The sequence below is a fragment of the Rhinopithecus bieti genome, unplaced genomic scaffold (genome assembly GCF_001698545.2).
Source record: "Rhinopithecus bieti isolate Rb0 unplaced genomic scaffold, ASM169854v2 scaffold_5191, whole genome shotgun sequence".
Taxonomy (NCBI): Eukaryota; Metazoa; Chordata; class Mammalia; order Primates; family Cercopithecidae; genus Rhinopithecus; species Rhinopithecus bieti.
In genome coordinates this window covers 395,328-409,915 of record NW_016804727.1, presented here as the reverse complement: position 1 = coordinate 409,915, position 14,588 = coordinate 395,328, and the positions used below count along the sequence as shown (strand labels likewise).

The following is a 14,588-nucleotide window of genomic DNA, read 5'->3' as shown; positions in this document are numbered from 1 at the left end:
GAGTCTCAAAAGGAGCACACAACCTAGATTCCTCGCATGTGCAGTTTACAGTAGGGATGGAGTTAGTGCTCTTATGAGAATCTAATGGCACCGCTGATCTGATGGGAGGTGGAGCTCAGGCTGTAATGCAGGTGATGGGGAGCGGCTGTAAATACAGATGAAGCTTCGCTTGCTCACCTGCCACTCACTTCATGCTATGTAGCCTGGTTCCTCACAGGCCACGAACCAGTACTCTCTATTACTAGACAATCCTGTGGAACCTTTGGAATTCTTAAAATGATGTTTAAGATAACATTGATATTTCTTCATTAATTGAAGTCTAAAACCCCTTTACAATTTGATTTTCTTAACCTTAATGGAATCCCTCTTTCTAGACAAAAACAATGAGTGTATCTAAAAATTAATTTACATAATTTCAAAGATGCTTGAAGCAGATTAAGAAAATGTGAAAGGATTAATGCAGTAGTGTAGTAGGTGTGCAATATTTTGTTCTCAGTTGGCCTGGAGAAGGGGAGCCAGTTGTGTTTCTGGAGCAAACATTCCCTAAATACTTTCTGTATGTCCTGCTTCATGCTACATGTGCTATCTCTATTAGTGAAGTTGGCAGGGATCCTGAAATGGTGGAATTAGAGCCTCATGTTCAAAATCATTATACTTCTAACCTGCATACATTAATATTATTCATGGAACAATGCACACAACCTTAGATATCTTCATAGCGTTCCAAAAAACATGTTTTCAACTTTTCAGAAGTGGAGAACCAAACTACTTGCTTGTCTTCTTAGGCAGCATAAAGGATCTAAAGGATATGAGCAAGTTCTTTTTCCCAGATATTGTCTCCATAAATTCATTTGATTAAAAATCTGCTTAACAATTTCATCTTTTCCAATCAAATCCTATTCCCTTAAAGATGGTTACACTTTTTGGTTAATATTAGGTGAATCAGATAATGATACTCATATTATTAATAATAATAATGACCATTTGTTGAGTTTCTGTTAAGGACCAGGACCTGTGCTATGTGCTTTATTGTATTACCTCTTTTACTAATTTCATAACCCGGGGAAATGTGTATGGCCATAGTATGCCAATATCTGCTCTAGAAGTTATTGGGGAGATCTATGGAATATTCTTTTAAAAATTCAAATATAAAATATCCTAGAAAGCATGAAGCTTGTTCTTTTGCTTCCTTTGTTTGATTACATCTTCTTATAGGTATCTAAAAAAGTGGCAGATTTAATCCTTGAAAAACAGCCTGCTTACGTAAAGGTAGGATAGTATTTGTTATTTTTTGTCGTAGAATTTTAAATGTTTGAGTGATTTACACTTGAAACTGTCAAAATATTGTATTTTTTGTCAATAATTGTGTAGCAACATATTGACTGTGTTTGTGTGTGTGTATGTATGTATGTATGTACATTTTTCTCTTTTATTTGAGGTAATTTGCCAGACAGAAGAAGCGAAGAGTTTTTATATATGATTCTAAAGTGATCTCTTGGGTTTTTCAAACTTTAGAAGAGCCAGTGAAAATTGCTCCCATTAACATTTAAACAAATAGATTCACCAATATTAACCCCTCATTGGCGATATAACAAGCTGGCTTTAAAATATGATAAAATTGGAACTAACTGAATCTGTGTTTTCATCAGAAAATCAGAGCCTTCAAAATCCATTGAAATGTCTACCAGTGTTCAAATGAAGACTTTCATTGTCAAAGCATCTTAGTAAACGGAAATCATGTTTGTCATATCCTTTAATTACCTTGTGAAGTTCTCTTGGGTAGAAATTTAAACAGACATATCACTGGTATTTGTTTATTCCTGTCTACAACAAGTTGGTCTAGATTTCCTTACAAGCAATACTGACTAAATATTTTGTCATCTGTCTTTGTGAAAATCAGTTACAAGTAGTCGTTTTAAGTAATTTTGTGAAAAATATACTAACAGTTTTCAAGTTGAGGTATTTTTGTTGCTACTTTGTTTTCAAGCAGATTTTCTTTGAATCTGACTAGAGTTTTTGTTAGAGTACTATATAAATAAGAAAGAAAAATAAAATTCCTCCAACAGTAACCTGTACCTAATCTTTCCGTAGGAACTTGAAAGAGTTACCTCATTGCAGACAGGTCTTCAATTAGCTGCTGTTATCTGTACAAATGGCAGAAGGTATTGCTTTTGATGATATTTTGTTCTTTACACTGGACAATATTTCAAGAATAACTATGGAATCCATAATTTATAATTATTTTTATTATGGCTGTGGTTTCTAGAATATCATTCCGTAAGCGAACATGTATTATGATCTAAAGACTACACTAAGAGGGTTTGTGGGAAATATCTCTAAATGTACTTATGGGTTTTTAAAAAATTACTATTTTTGTATTATTTAGACTAGTGCTTCACAAACTGTTTGCCATGAAGGACCTATTTTTTTCTTTCTAAAATTTCCCATCTATTATAGGCTGTGATTTTAAAAAATGCAATAAAACAAATTACTAGGCAAATGAAATAAAGAAGGAAAGACATGTAATACAGTCTTAATTTTTTAAATTATTTGAGTCACAAAGAATAATTATTCTGTCAGCTTTTGCAGTAAGTGTTTTAAGTGCCTATTCTCAGTTTCTGTAATTTTTTGTTACAGACCACTAGCAGGTTGTGAATTGGCACCAGTCTTCTTGTGGTGTTCTGAGTAATGCTGGTTTAGACTGGCCATTGAGTACATTTGTCAAATAGTAGTTTAAATCCTTGGTTTTAAAAGTAATCCATTTCATTGCTTCATTACTTACCTAATTGTTCTGTGTGGATAGTATTCTTCTTATAATAAAAAACTTTTAATTATTTATTGTTTACTTTTGCAGACACTTGAATATTGCAAAGGAAGGTTTTACTCAAGCTAGTTTAGGCCTTCTTGCAAATCAAAGGAAACGTCAGTTGCTGATTGGACTTCTGAAATCTCTGAGAACTATAAAAACATTGGTATATATGGGTCATTTTAAAAAAATTAAAACTGAATTTTGTAGTTGAAACAGATTTTACCTTTGATATTTGTTTTTTCAGCAAAGAACAGATGTACGGTTAAGTGAAATGCTGGAGGTAAGTTAACGAGTTTTGGAAATTTAGGGTCCTACTGATACTATATAGAAACATTAAAGCAGGCAAAATTCAGAAGTGCATTTTTCTCAAATTGGTTTATGATATAAAGAATACTTTTAGGCCGGGCACGGTGGCTCAAGCCTGTAATCCCAGCACTTTGGGAGGCCGAGACGGGTGGATCACGAGGTCAGGAGATCGAGACCATCCTGGCTAACACGGTGAAACCTCGTCTCTACTAAAAAAAAAAAAAAAATACAAAAAACTGTAGTCCCAGCTACTCGGGAGGCTGAGGCAGGAGAATGGCGTAAACCTGGGAGGCGGAGCTTGCAGTGAGCTGAGATGCGGCCACTGCACTCCAGCCTGGGTGACAGAGCAAGACTCCGTCTCAAAAAAAAAACCAATTCAAAAAAAAAAAAAAAAAAAAAGAATACTTTTAGACATGTAAAGATACTTGTTCTGGAGCCTTTTTCTATTGACATGATATATACTTTATTTAGAAAAGCAAATATATTTGGGGAAACATTTGTCTTCTGATAACATTGGAATGTTAACTTGTTTGGTTGTATTACATCCAAATAGCAATAAAAATTAATTAAAAAAATAATAAAAAAATTAATAAAAATTAATAAAATTAAAAAAACATCTTTTTCATCTAGCATCTTTTTCATCTAGCATGTAGTAGTAATTTAAGGACTGTGTGATACTTTAGTTTTGTTCAGTATCGTGTATTAATTGCTTTTCTGAGTGAGCCATCTGTTTTTTCTTTGATGTATTCTTAGCATTTTCTGTCTACTTCTGTCATAAGGTTCTCCAAAGCATAATGTAATATGTGTGTTTCCTAATAATACTTGAGCTCCTTGGGGTAGGTACTTTGTCGTTATCAGCATCACTAGTGGTTTGTACTGCATCTGCTGAATTTAGAATTGAGCATAGGGACGAGTTTTTGTGGTTTTCTGTATAATTGCTTTATTACTTCTCAGCTATTACTGCTAACTAGGGTTTCAGAAACCCATATGAAAAATTCATTTGGCATTAAATTACTGTTAGGTGATAAAAATACTCTGAGTTTATTAATTATTATATTGTTTTTTTCTAAATTTATTTCTTTAGAACTATTTATTAATTTCTTGGTGGTAAATTGTTGAATATCAATTACAAATAGAATGCATACTATTTTGAAACATTTTGTATAGGCATTACTGAAAGAAGATATGTTAACAGTTAAAGAAAACCTTCCCTGTGAAGCAGCTAATGATTTAATGTAGGATTTATCCATAAGTCATCGTCTTCAGGGGGCTGTTACTTTGAAGGAATAGAATATTTTAAATATTTCTTCTATGTATATATCTTAGGCCTGGAACTAGTTGCCTCTTATATTTTGTCACTTATCTATCATTAATATTCTAAGAGGAATTAACATTTTTTGATTCTGCAACTTTTGGTTAGAATATGAACAGAGGTTTTTTTTATCAGGAGCTTTAAGAAAAAATGTTTGTATTCTAATGACTCCTGTTGTTGTTATCTTAAGGAGGAAGATTATCCAGGAGCTATTCAGTTGTGCCTTGAATGTCAAAAAGCTGCCAGTACTTTTAAACATTACAGTTGTATAAGGTAAGGTCGTGTAAAAGGTTTAAAGCAGATTCTCTTGTCAGCTTTTTATGTAGCAGTTGTGTAAAAATGTTAATAAACGTTGAAAGTTAGTGTAAAGTGCTGTGTTCTAGCTTAACATTCGTGTTTATATATGGGCAGTACAATAAAATTATAAATAATAGATTTTAAGGTGTGAAAGAGCAGATAGTTTTCATTCCTGCTTTTTCTTGTCACCTCATTGAAATTCATTTTTCATATTCTTTCCAATCCAACGGATTCTATTTTTATAGAGTTGTAGACAAGAAGAAATTATCTGTTCATATATCCAATGTACCTCTTGGGAATTCTTCCTTAACTTTGCCCAGCTTATAAATATTGAGGATATTATTGCAGCTTGTGTTTAAGATCCAGATGGTTCAAGTGTTCAGCTCATCATGATAAAAAGTCTTTTGGAAAATTTAAGTATAATTTCAATGTATATAATAATTGTGTTTGTAATAGGTAAGTGATTATGTATTCTATGTGTTATGTCTTTTGTTTATTATTAAATGTAAAACAGAAAAATAGCCACTGCATATTTTGCTATTATCTCTAACTTTATGAATAGCATTTTGGTTTGCTTAAAATGAGGAATTTGCATTACTTGTGACAGTCTTGGAGAAGCTCTAATCTCTAGGTGTAATTTCCAACATTCCTCTAAAGCCATCACAAATAAATGTACAATCTAAGTAAAATAGTGTGCTTGCCAAACAAATCCAATATCAAATTAAATTCATACCCATCCCAGATTGCATCCCCTTTGTCTCTCCTGTATGGAAATTCTGGCATTCGGTGAGCATGACTCACTGTTGTTGTAGATGTTGATTGCTAGTACCTGAAAACTGAAAGCATTATAGTAGAGCAAAACATTAGTATAGGTTTGAATTAATTAAAAAAAAATTATCTCATATTATAAGTGTTTGCTGGTTATAGGCTAAGGGCTAGATATTTTCCTTCCAGAAATGCTGTTTAAGTCTCTATGGTATTTTTTTTTCTTTAAAATGTGCAGATTGAAGTTACACTTTTTTTTTTTTTTTTTTAGATAGAGTCTCACTCTGTCACCCAGGCTGGAGTGCAGTGGTATGATCTTGACTCACTGCAACCTCTGCCTCCTGGGTTTAAGTGATTCTCCTGCCTTAGTCTCCTGAGTAGCCTGCCGTTGCCCAGCTAATTTTTGTATTTTTAGTAGAGATGGGGTTTTGCCATGTCAGTCAGGCTGATCTCTAACTTCACCATGCCCAGCTTGAAGTTACACATTTTTTATTCGGTTAGGATATAAATTGAGTAGTACCAGTGACACTTTCATTTTGTCCATTTTGAGAGTCATTAACTGTCATTAGAAACCTGATGATGTCATTTACACTTATTAGGTTAAGTAAATAGAGAATTAGTTTTAGTATGTTGAATGTATTTAGAAATTTCTAACAAGCCATTCTGGGTCCTGAAAAAGCAAATCCATTTGAACCAAAGCATCCGTTTAGTTCATTTTGTAGTGATAAATCTGTTATATAGTAACAGCTTGTTTATTGGGTGAAAGTAATTCAGGCAGTTTACAGAGTGTTTATGCCAGGTACTTTGCTTTAAAATTGTAGGTATGGTGATAAACCACATACAGTGTAATCAATATAATCCCTGGTTTCATAAAGAACATAATCTCTCAAGAAGGACTTATATTCAAGTAGGCACCCATAGAATTAGGCTGTAGAGAGAAGGAAGTTGTGCATACAGTGGAAGCTTTCGGATCTAACTCTCCTTCCAGGGTCAAGACTGAGGAGGACCTGAAGGAGGAACAGGAAAGCTTAAGGTAGGCCAGGATATGAGGGTGTGAATAGGAAACTGTCTATACCAGAAATGAAATCTTTGTTGCAGAGATACCAAGCAAAATGAAGACTGAAAATATGTATCTATTGGATTTATAGCAACAAAGAGGTCATAGTTGACCTTTTGGGGACAGATTTGGTGGGAGCTGGTTGAACTATCAAGTGTAAGGTGAGGAAATTTTGTGACGAGGACAGATACAGAATTAAGAAGGAGAAACCTCAATATATGAAAATTGGTGGGAGAGAGTGAGAAGCTGAAAATAAAATAGCATAATAATATACTAAGGCTTTGCAGGGATTATTGCAGAGATTGACTTTGAAAAGGTCACTGTCTATTATAATAGGGAAGAATGAGCGTGGAATTGGGTGGCAGGAAATTGAGGGAGCAGGTGATGTGTTGAAACTTTTATATAATTAAAAATCTATTTTAGCTATGCTAAAGTAAATGTCTTACATGATGAGTGTTAACTGTAAAAAATGTCTTTGAAAGAAATTCTTATTTGGGCTTTTAAAAATTGATATCAAGTGGCTTCTGAGCACTTTTTAAATTAATGGATATACTGATATGTGGAGGAGGTGTGGCTACAGTTATCAAATGAGGTTAAAAGGTTGAAATGGAAAAGATTTAAATTAATAGTTATTTTAGGTAATACAGTGTATAAGAAGCATGCTATGTTTAGATATGTGAGTCATGCATGTGATAATAAGAAAAATTGGTCTTATTCTCTGCAAATAGGTAAAAATACATCACACATACATTCACATATCCCAAGGAATTCTTTGTAATGCGGTTTTACTTTAGATGTCTTACGAAAACTTAGATAAAGTTGGGTTTTTAAGTTGGTGATTTAGTGACAGTGTCAGGGTGACTTAGAGAGCAGGGCTATCAGTTGGAGCTGTCTGGTGGTGACAGTAGCCCCTCTGCTAGCATCTCTTCTCCACCCCATACCAGCACAATGTCCTTTGCCAGCCACCATTCACCTGCCTAACACCATTCCCTCTTTCCCTTCACCTGTTGTTTAACTATTTTGTTTATATGGGAGAACATAATACGTTTGTTCACTTCTTTCGTAGATGATATAATGTGTGATGTAAGGATAGAGTTAATTGACATGTGGGTCACGTTGAGTCCACAAAGATAAAAGACATTGTTATTCTAACGTTCTTTTATTTTTGTCTTTATAAATTAGATACACTTTTTTTTTTTTTTTTTTTCTGTGCGTTTTTGCTCTTTTTTCTCTGGTCTTCCCAGTACAGTGTTGCACCTGTTCTTGAGCTCTCTAGTTGGGCCTACTCATACAGGATTTATCCACACTTTTAAAATGTATTTAATTGACTTGGGGCTTGTGGAACTTAGCCAAAGGCAAGATTTAATCTTTGCTTGGACTTGAGTGAATTAGAGTGAATAAGCATTTTGCCTTCTAGTAGTCTTAGGAACACTAATTAACTTCCAACTGAATTTATATATTCTCAATTTTAAAAACATTTTTATCTATTCTAATTCTTGTTGATGACTAGAGAATCATAAATATTTTCCTTTTAGAAATGATTTTTAAGAGGATCACCCCATGATGTAGAACATTTCTGAATTCTGGTGTGATTTTTTAAAAAATATTTTAAGCAAGTTTATATGCAAAGTATACCTACTTGTCTACTTGTTAGTTTTTTCTTGGCAGATTGTGTGTTCCTCTTTTCTTTCCTAGTCACATCACTCCTTTATTGGAAATAAGTTTTTTGTTTTGGGTAGAGAGCAAACTCTCCAAGGAGAGTTACTTGGAGTAGCTGAGATGGAAAAACTTTGGGCTGACTCTTATGATTCTGAAAATAGGAAAAACAGAATTTACATATTTGCTTCTGCATAAAGAGATACTGACTCTGTATCTTGTAAGTCTCAGATTATATAACTAGGTAGTTTAACACATGAAATACCAAGTGTAATCGGCTCTCTGTATCCATGTGTTCTGTATCTCTGGATTCAACCAGCCGGAAGTGGAAAATATTTGGGAAGAAAAAACAAGAAGAAAAATAACAATACAACCCAAACAATAACAATACAATCGTAAAATAATAAAATAAAATAATACAACATAACTATTTCATACATTTGCATTGTATTAGACATTATAAGTAATCAAGATGATTTAAAGTATAAAGGAGGATGCGGATAGGTTATATGCAAGTACTGTGCCATTTTACATAAAGGACTTGAGCATCCATGGATTTTGATGCCTATGGAGGGTCTCAGAATAATCCCCCACAGAGACTGAGGAATGACTGTCATATAATGATGCACCCAGTTGGTTGAAAAATGAAAGAGAACTGGCACTTCCTCTGCACCTTGCGTCTTCCTTGAGATGTACCATGTTTCAACATCTTTAATAAAATATACAGTAATCCGAGTTTTGTTCACTTTTATAACTGACAGAGAACATTTTAACATTGTCTGACATTTCCTGAGTTGATTGACAGAGAGTCATATAGTTGGGATTTATTGAGAATAAGAATCAGAATGTGTTTATGCTAAAGTGCATCTGTGAATGAAGTACTGAATTTATTTTTCACTTGAAATTTGTCTCAATTTGTTTCAAGGAAAGTTATTTTTAAAAGTCAAAATTGCTTTATTATTGTATTTGAAAGAAACTACCTGATGGAGCCTGATAGCATTTTGTATTATGCACTGTAAAGTTTGCATACTACTGAACTGGTTTGTTGAGTACTATACTTTAACATAAACTGATGTATTAAATGTCTCATAATCTTTCAAGAATTCCTTCATTTTTTCTCAGAATATGATCTTGGTAGTTTAGTGAAAATTGTAGGTTGTGGAATGTCTTTACGTCATATGGCAAATGAACAAAGCTTACAAATACAGCAATACTAGGAACTTTTCTTCCCCTGTTGTGTTTAATTTCTTTATAGCAGGATGTGTCTGCTTTCTTCCTGTAAGATCAGGGACATAAGGAGCCCTGCCTTGAGTAATGTTTGAACATTGATTGTTTCTGCTAGGTTGCTAGGCCTTCTAACTTGATCCATTGTCTAGATCCTGAGTCCTTGTTGCTTGGTCAGCTTGGACCAAGTTTTGATAACACCTGCACTCTTATCTTCTATTTTAACTTGTTTTTCTCTGCCTCCGTCTGCCATGCTGTGCTGTTTTAAATAATGTAAAATAACAGTTTCACATGTCAAAAATTCTAATAAACAAGATTTTAAATAAAAGCAAACGATTTTCTTTATGCCCCATTCACCCTTCCCTTTCCTAATCCCTGGAGTAAACCAGGGATTTTAGAGCTTACTAATTTTTTAAACATAATTTTAAAAAGTCTATATATAATATATATATATATATACAGACACATATACACACGTATGTCTCTTTCCTATTTTAACTTTTATCAGTTCACCAACTAAAAGTTCTTCTGCTGAACTCTAGCATGACTTGGCAAACTGTCTTTAAAGGGCCCGATAGTAAATATTTTAGGTTTTACGTGTCGTGATGTCTCTGTTGCAACTATTCAACTCTGCCTTTGTAGTCTGAAAGTAGCTGTAGACGAAAAGTGAAGAAAGGGATGTGGCTATGTTCTAGTAAAACTTTATTTAGAAACATAGACTGCCAGCTGGATTTGGCCTGTGGGTTCTGATCGCTGATCTAGAATTATAGTTAATAAAATTGGAGACGTTTTGAACTTATTAGTGTTGGACTCTGAGCTTTGTGGTGATAGATCAGGTCAGGGATTTCTTTTCTTTTCTTTTCTTTTCTTTTCTTTTCTTTTCTTTTCTTTTCTTTTCTGAGACAGAGTCTCATTCTGTCACCTAGGCTGGGGTGCAGTGGTGCAATCTCGGCTCACTGCAACCTCTGCCTCCCTGGTTCAAGCGATTCTCCTGCCTCAGCCTCCTGAGTAGCTGGGACTACAGGCGTGCGCTACTACACCTGGCTAATTTTTTTCTATTATTAGTAGAGATGGGGTTTCATCATGTTAGCCAGGCTGGTCTCGAACTCCTGACCTCAGGCAATCCACCTGCCTCAGCCTCCCAAAGTGCTGGGATTATAAGCATGAACCTCTGCACCTGGCCCAGGTCAGGGATTTATTAACAGAGTTAAGTGAAGTTAAGTGAGGACAGAGATCTAGTTAGATCCAAAGTGATCTTAGACTTTCTGTTATAGCCTGGTTATATATGGTTTGAAGGATCATATAGACACTTCATGGTACTTAAGAGTTATTGGTTTAGCTTCAGAATGTTGAAAAATCAGTTTCTCTGAGGTCTGCTGATAAATTCTCTGCTTCCTGTAAGTAGATTGAAAACCACCTGAATAGGCTCTGATTTAAACAGACTGGAACATCAGCATCTTCGGGCCATGGATATACAGTATAAACTTGAAAGTACTTAAGCTCATTCTAAAAGTTTTAGAGCTTTACTGAACCATGTACAAATTGGGCAATTGAGTAACTTGTCTTCAGCATATAATAGAATCATGAAACATTAGAGCTGGAAGCAACCGTTTCTATCTAGCCCACCTTTATATAGGAAACTAATGCCCAGAGATATTAAAGGACTTGACTTAAATCATATGGTTCATTAATAACAGACCAGGGAAAGATCATTAAGATATTATCGCTGTGCCATCCTGTCTTTTTGTATAGTCAGATTTGTTCAAAATCTTGATTTATATGCAACCTTTCTAGGACTCATGCTTGTGAGTGTATGTGTGTCCTAGATCAGTTGTTTAAAGAACACTATTAATTAGTTCTTTATGGATAAATTATTCTTAATATTTCCTGTAGTGATGGTAAAAACGCTTTGTAGAATTGTTTGATTCATTCCATTCAGCTTGCAGATAGCTTTTAAAGGCTTTTAGCCTTCCATCTTAGAACTGGTAATTTTTTGACCATAATGTTGCATTTATTTATCAAAATGTTTACGAATAGATCCTTTTAACATACTTTGATTAATTGATCAAAATGGATTGAATTCATGCTTCTAAATGGTGGGTAAGAGCTTCTTTAAAAGCTGTACAGTTAATGTCCACTATTTAATCACATAACTTTTATATATGTTTTTTTTTATTATTATACTTTAAGTTCTAGGGTACATGTGCATAACGTGCAGGTTTGTTACATATGTATACTTGTGCCATGTTGGTGTGCTACACCCATCAACTCGTCAGCACATATATATGTATTTTTAATTAGTAGTAAATTGTTGTCAAATTGCATTTGTACATTTTGAAAGCATTTTTATTGAAACCAAATTTTGATTCATAGATTTTATGTTTATAATCTTCTGCATGCTGTTTACCTTACCACATTTGCATTAAATCTTAATAAATAGGATGTAGAATCATTTACCTTTAACAACAGCCATAAAACATATAGGTTTATTATAATTTATAAGCCCATTTGTTTTGATAGAGAAGTTGAAGAAATCATTGCTGTCACCTGTGAATGAATTCAGATATATTTCTTTTTCCTCCAAACTCAAAGTATTCCCTAAAGGAATATGTTTACCAATTCTGAATTACTCATTATTCCACTTGTCCTTGCCTCTCTGTTTCTGTTACTCTAGGATCAGCCTTGGGTGAAATTTTGAACTCCATATGATAGTGGAACTGTCTTTAACTCTTACTCATCTCTCTTCTCTTACTAAGACACCTGCAGACCCAGAGTTCAGTGTGGTTCTTTTTCTTCTAAAACATTCTCTTCCCTTTCCTTCTATCTCTGTAATTTTATTTATTGAGGTAGAGAATAGGGGCTAATGGAATGATGGCAAAATTTTGCCATTTTTCTTTGAATTACAAATTTGACTTAGAATATTTGTTACCTACTCTTAGTTAGGTAGTAAATTTAGTTCTGGGAAGTCACTAGTGAATAAGCCACAGTGCCTTAAATGCTTGTGCCTTGGAGACACAGCCACAGGTATTCCTTACTGTAATACAGGATGCTGTAAACAGAGTATTATGAAGATTGTGGGGGTAGTTACTTAGCAGGGAAAGACTTCCCAGATAATACGGCGTTTGAATTAAGCCTGGAAAGATAGATGGATGCTTGTGAGTGAGAAAGGAAGAAGGGATATTCAAGTTATTGTGACCACTATGTACAAGAACTGAGGGTGTGAAAGTCTGGAGTTTGGTTCAGGTGCTGTGCACAGTACGTATGTCTAAAATAGAGGCAATGAGAAGTCATTGTGAAGTTATTTTTTTCATGTCAGATTGTTAAAAGTCTTATATGCCATACTAATTTGGGGCTTTTCTCCTTAGTTTAATAGGGAGCCACCAAAAGATTGAAAGGAGGAGATTAATGTGGTTTTATTCTTGCTTTACTTAAGAGCTGCACTCAGATGTCTTTAGGGACCAGGCAGGTAGCATAAATGTGAGGCTGCCAGATGTAAGACCACAGGAAATGGTAGAGCCCACAGGACTAGAGAGCACTTGCCTTGCCTAAAGCCGTTCACATACAAGCCATTTGACAACACTGTGTCTGCCAAATCATGTAGAATATTGACCAAATCCAATGTGAAATTAGACCCCTGCTCAGAACTATTTCTGACAGCTTTTTGAAGGATGTTGTACAATGTTTGGTTGATGGTGTTTGTCAAATAAATGGATGGGTTGATTAAAATATGTGTGCTGCATGTGCAGATTCATTAGGAGGCTATTTTTTTTTTTTTCATTATTTTAAGTTCCGGGTATGTGTGCAGGATGTGCAGGTCTGTTACGTAGGTAAATGTGTGCCATGGTGGTTTGCTGCACCTATCAACCCATCACCTAGGTATTAAATCTGGCATGCATTAGTTATTTTTCCTGATGCTGTTCTCCCCACCCGTCCCCTGAGGTCCCACCGTGTGTTGTTCCCCTCCCTGTGTCCGTGTGTTCTCATTGTTCAGCTCCCACTTATAAGTTAGAAAATGTGGTGTTTGGTTTTCTATTCCTGTGTTTGTTTGCTGGGGATAATGACTTCCAGCTTCATCCATGTCCCTGGAAAGGACATGATCTGATTCCTTTTTATGACTGCATAGTATCCTATGGTGTATATGTACCACATTTTCTTTATCCAGTCTATCATTGATGGGCATTTGGATTGACTCCATTTCTTTGCTATTCACGTATCTTTGTTATCGTGAATAGTGCTGCATGAACATACACGTGCATGTATCTTTATAACAAAATGATTTATATTCCCTAAGCAAAAGGTAATAATGCTTGAATTAGGACATAGAATTGAGAAAAGATAAGCACAGGTGGATATGGGAAATCTGAAATGAAATGGTAGAATCATCAGGATTTGATTACCAATTACATATAGAGAGGGAAAAATGCAAGATGATTGAGATTTTCAGCTTTGAGTAGGTGGTGATGCTGTGAATCGAGACAGAGAACATGGGAGACAGAACAGCTCTGAGGGAGAGAAGATACTGATTTGTTTTGCTTTTCTTAGGGTTGGATGAGGATTTATTTAATTCTTTGAAAGTGTTAAGGCACTATCATAGCTATCCTTTTGGGGGAATTATTTTGGGGGCAATAGTTTTCATTCTTCATTCACGTATTTATCTATTCATATTTTTTTTTTGGCAGGAATTGTCCTAGAATCATTTTTTAAAGGAAATTTCAGTCCTACCTACAAGTATTCCCTTAATCTGCATCTGAGGATTTGGCTATGTTTCAGGCACAAATCCTGGTTAGAGATCTTACTTTTTCTAATAAGGTATCAGTCCTACACTGTTAATTGTCAAAGGATGTAGTTTTGCTCACTTCCAGTTTTTACCTGAGAATATACTCTCCAGTCCTCAACTTCCATTCAAAGTATGCTTATGATAAATACTATTTGCAGAAAATGATCTAATTCGTCTAGATGTTTGGACATTTATCATTGAGAGCATCCAAAACTGTGTACTTGTATTACATTGGTTTTACTTTTCTGACAGATTGCTATCTATATCTATCTGTATCTCACTCTGGTATTATCTCTTTAGCTTGCATTGAAAGGCTCTATAAGAAGCAAATGCAAGGAACCCATTATTGTATGTATTGTAAGGATATTGTCAAGGGTGTTGTGCC

At 34.6% G+C, this 14,588-nt stretch overlaps 1 protein-coding gene across 2 annotated transcripts in view; it reads left to right on the top strand.

Moving 5' to 3' along the window:
* Positions 1 to 14,588, top strand: part of VPS50 (VPS50 subunit of EARP/GARPII complex) — a 123,478-nt gene that overhangs the window by 22,600 nt on the left and 86,290 nt on the right. For both annotated transcript variants that reach the window (XM_017870297.1, XM_017870298.1), the window contains exons 5-9: positions 1,216 to 1,269; positions 2,092 to 2,162; positions 2,855 to 2,972; positions 3,054 to 3,089; positions 4,618 to 4,700. In XM_017870297.1, the coding sequence (XP_017725786.1) occupies positions 1,216 to 1,269; positions 2,092 to 2,162; positions 2,855 to 2,972; positions 3,054 to 3,089; positions 4,618 to 4,700 (362 nt within the window). The remainder of the gene's footprint in view (positions 1 to 1,215; positions 1,270 to 2,091; positions 2,163 to 2,854; positions 2,973 to 3,053; positions 3,090 to 4,617; positions 4,701 to 14,588) is intronic.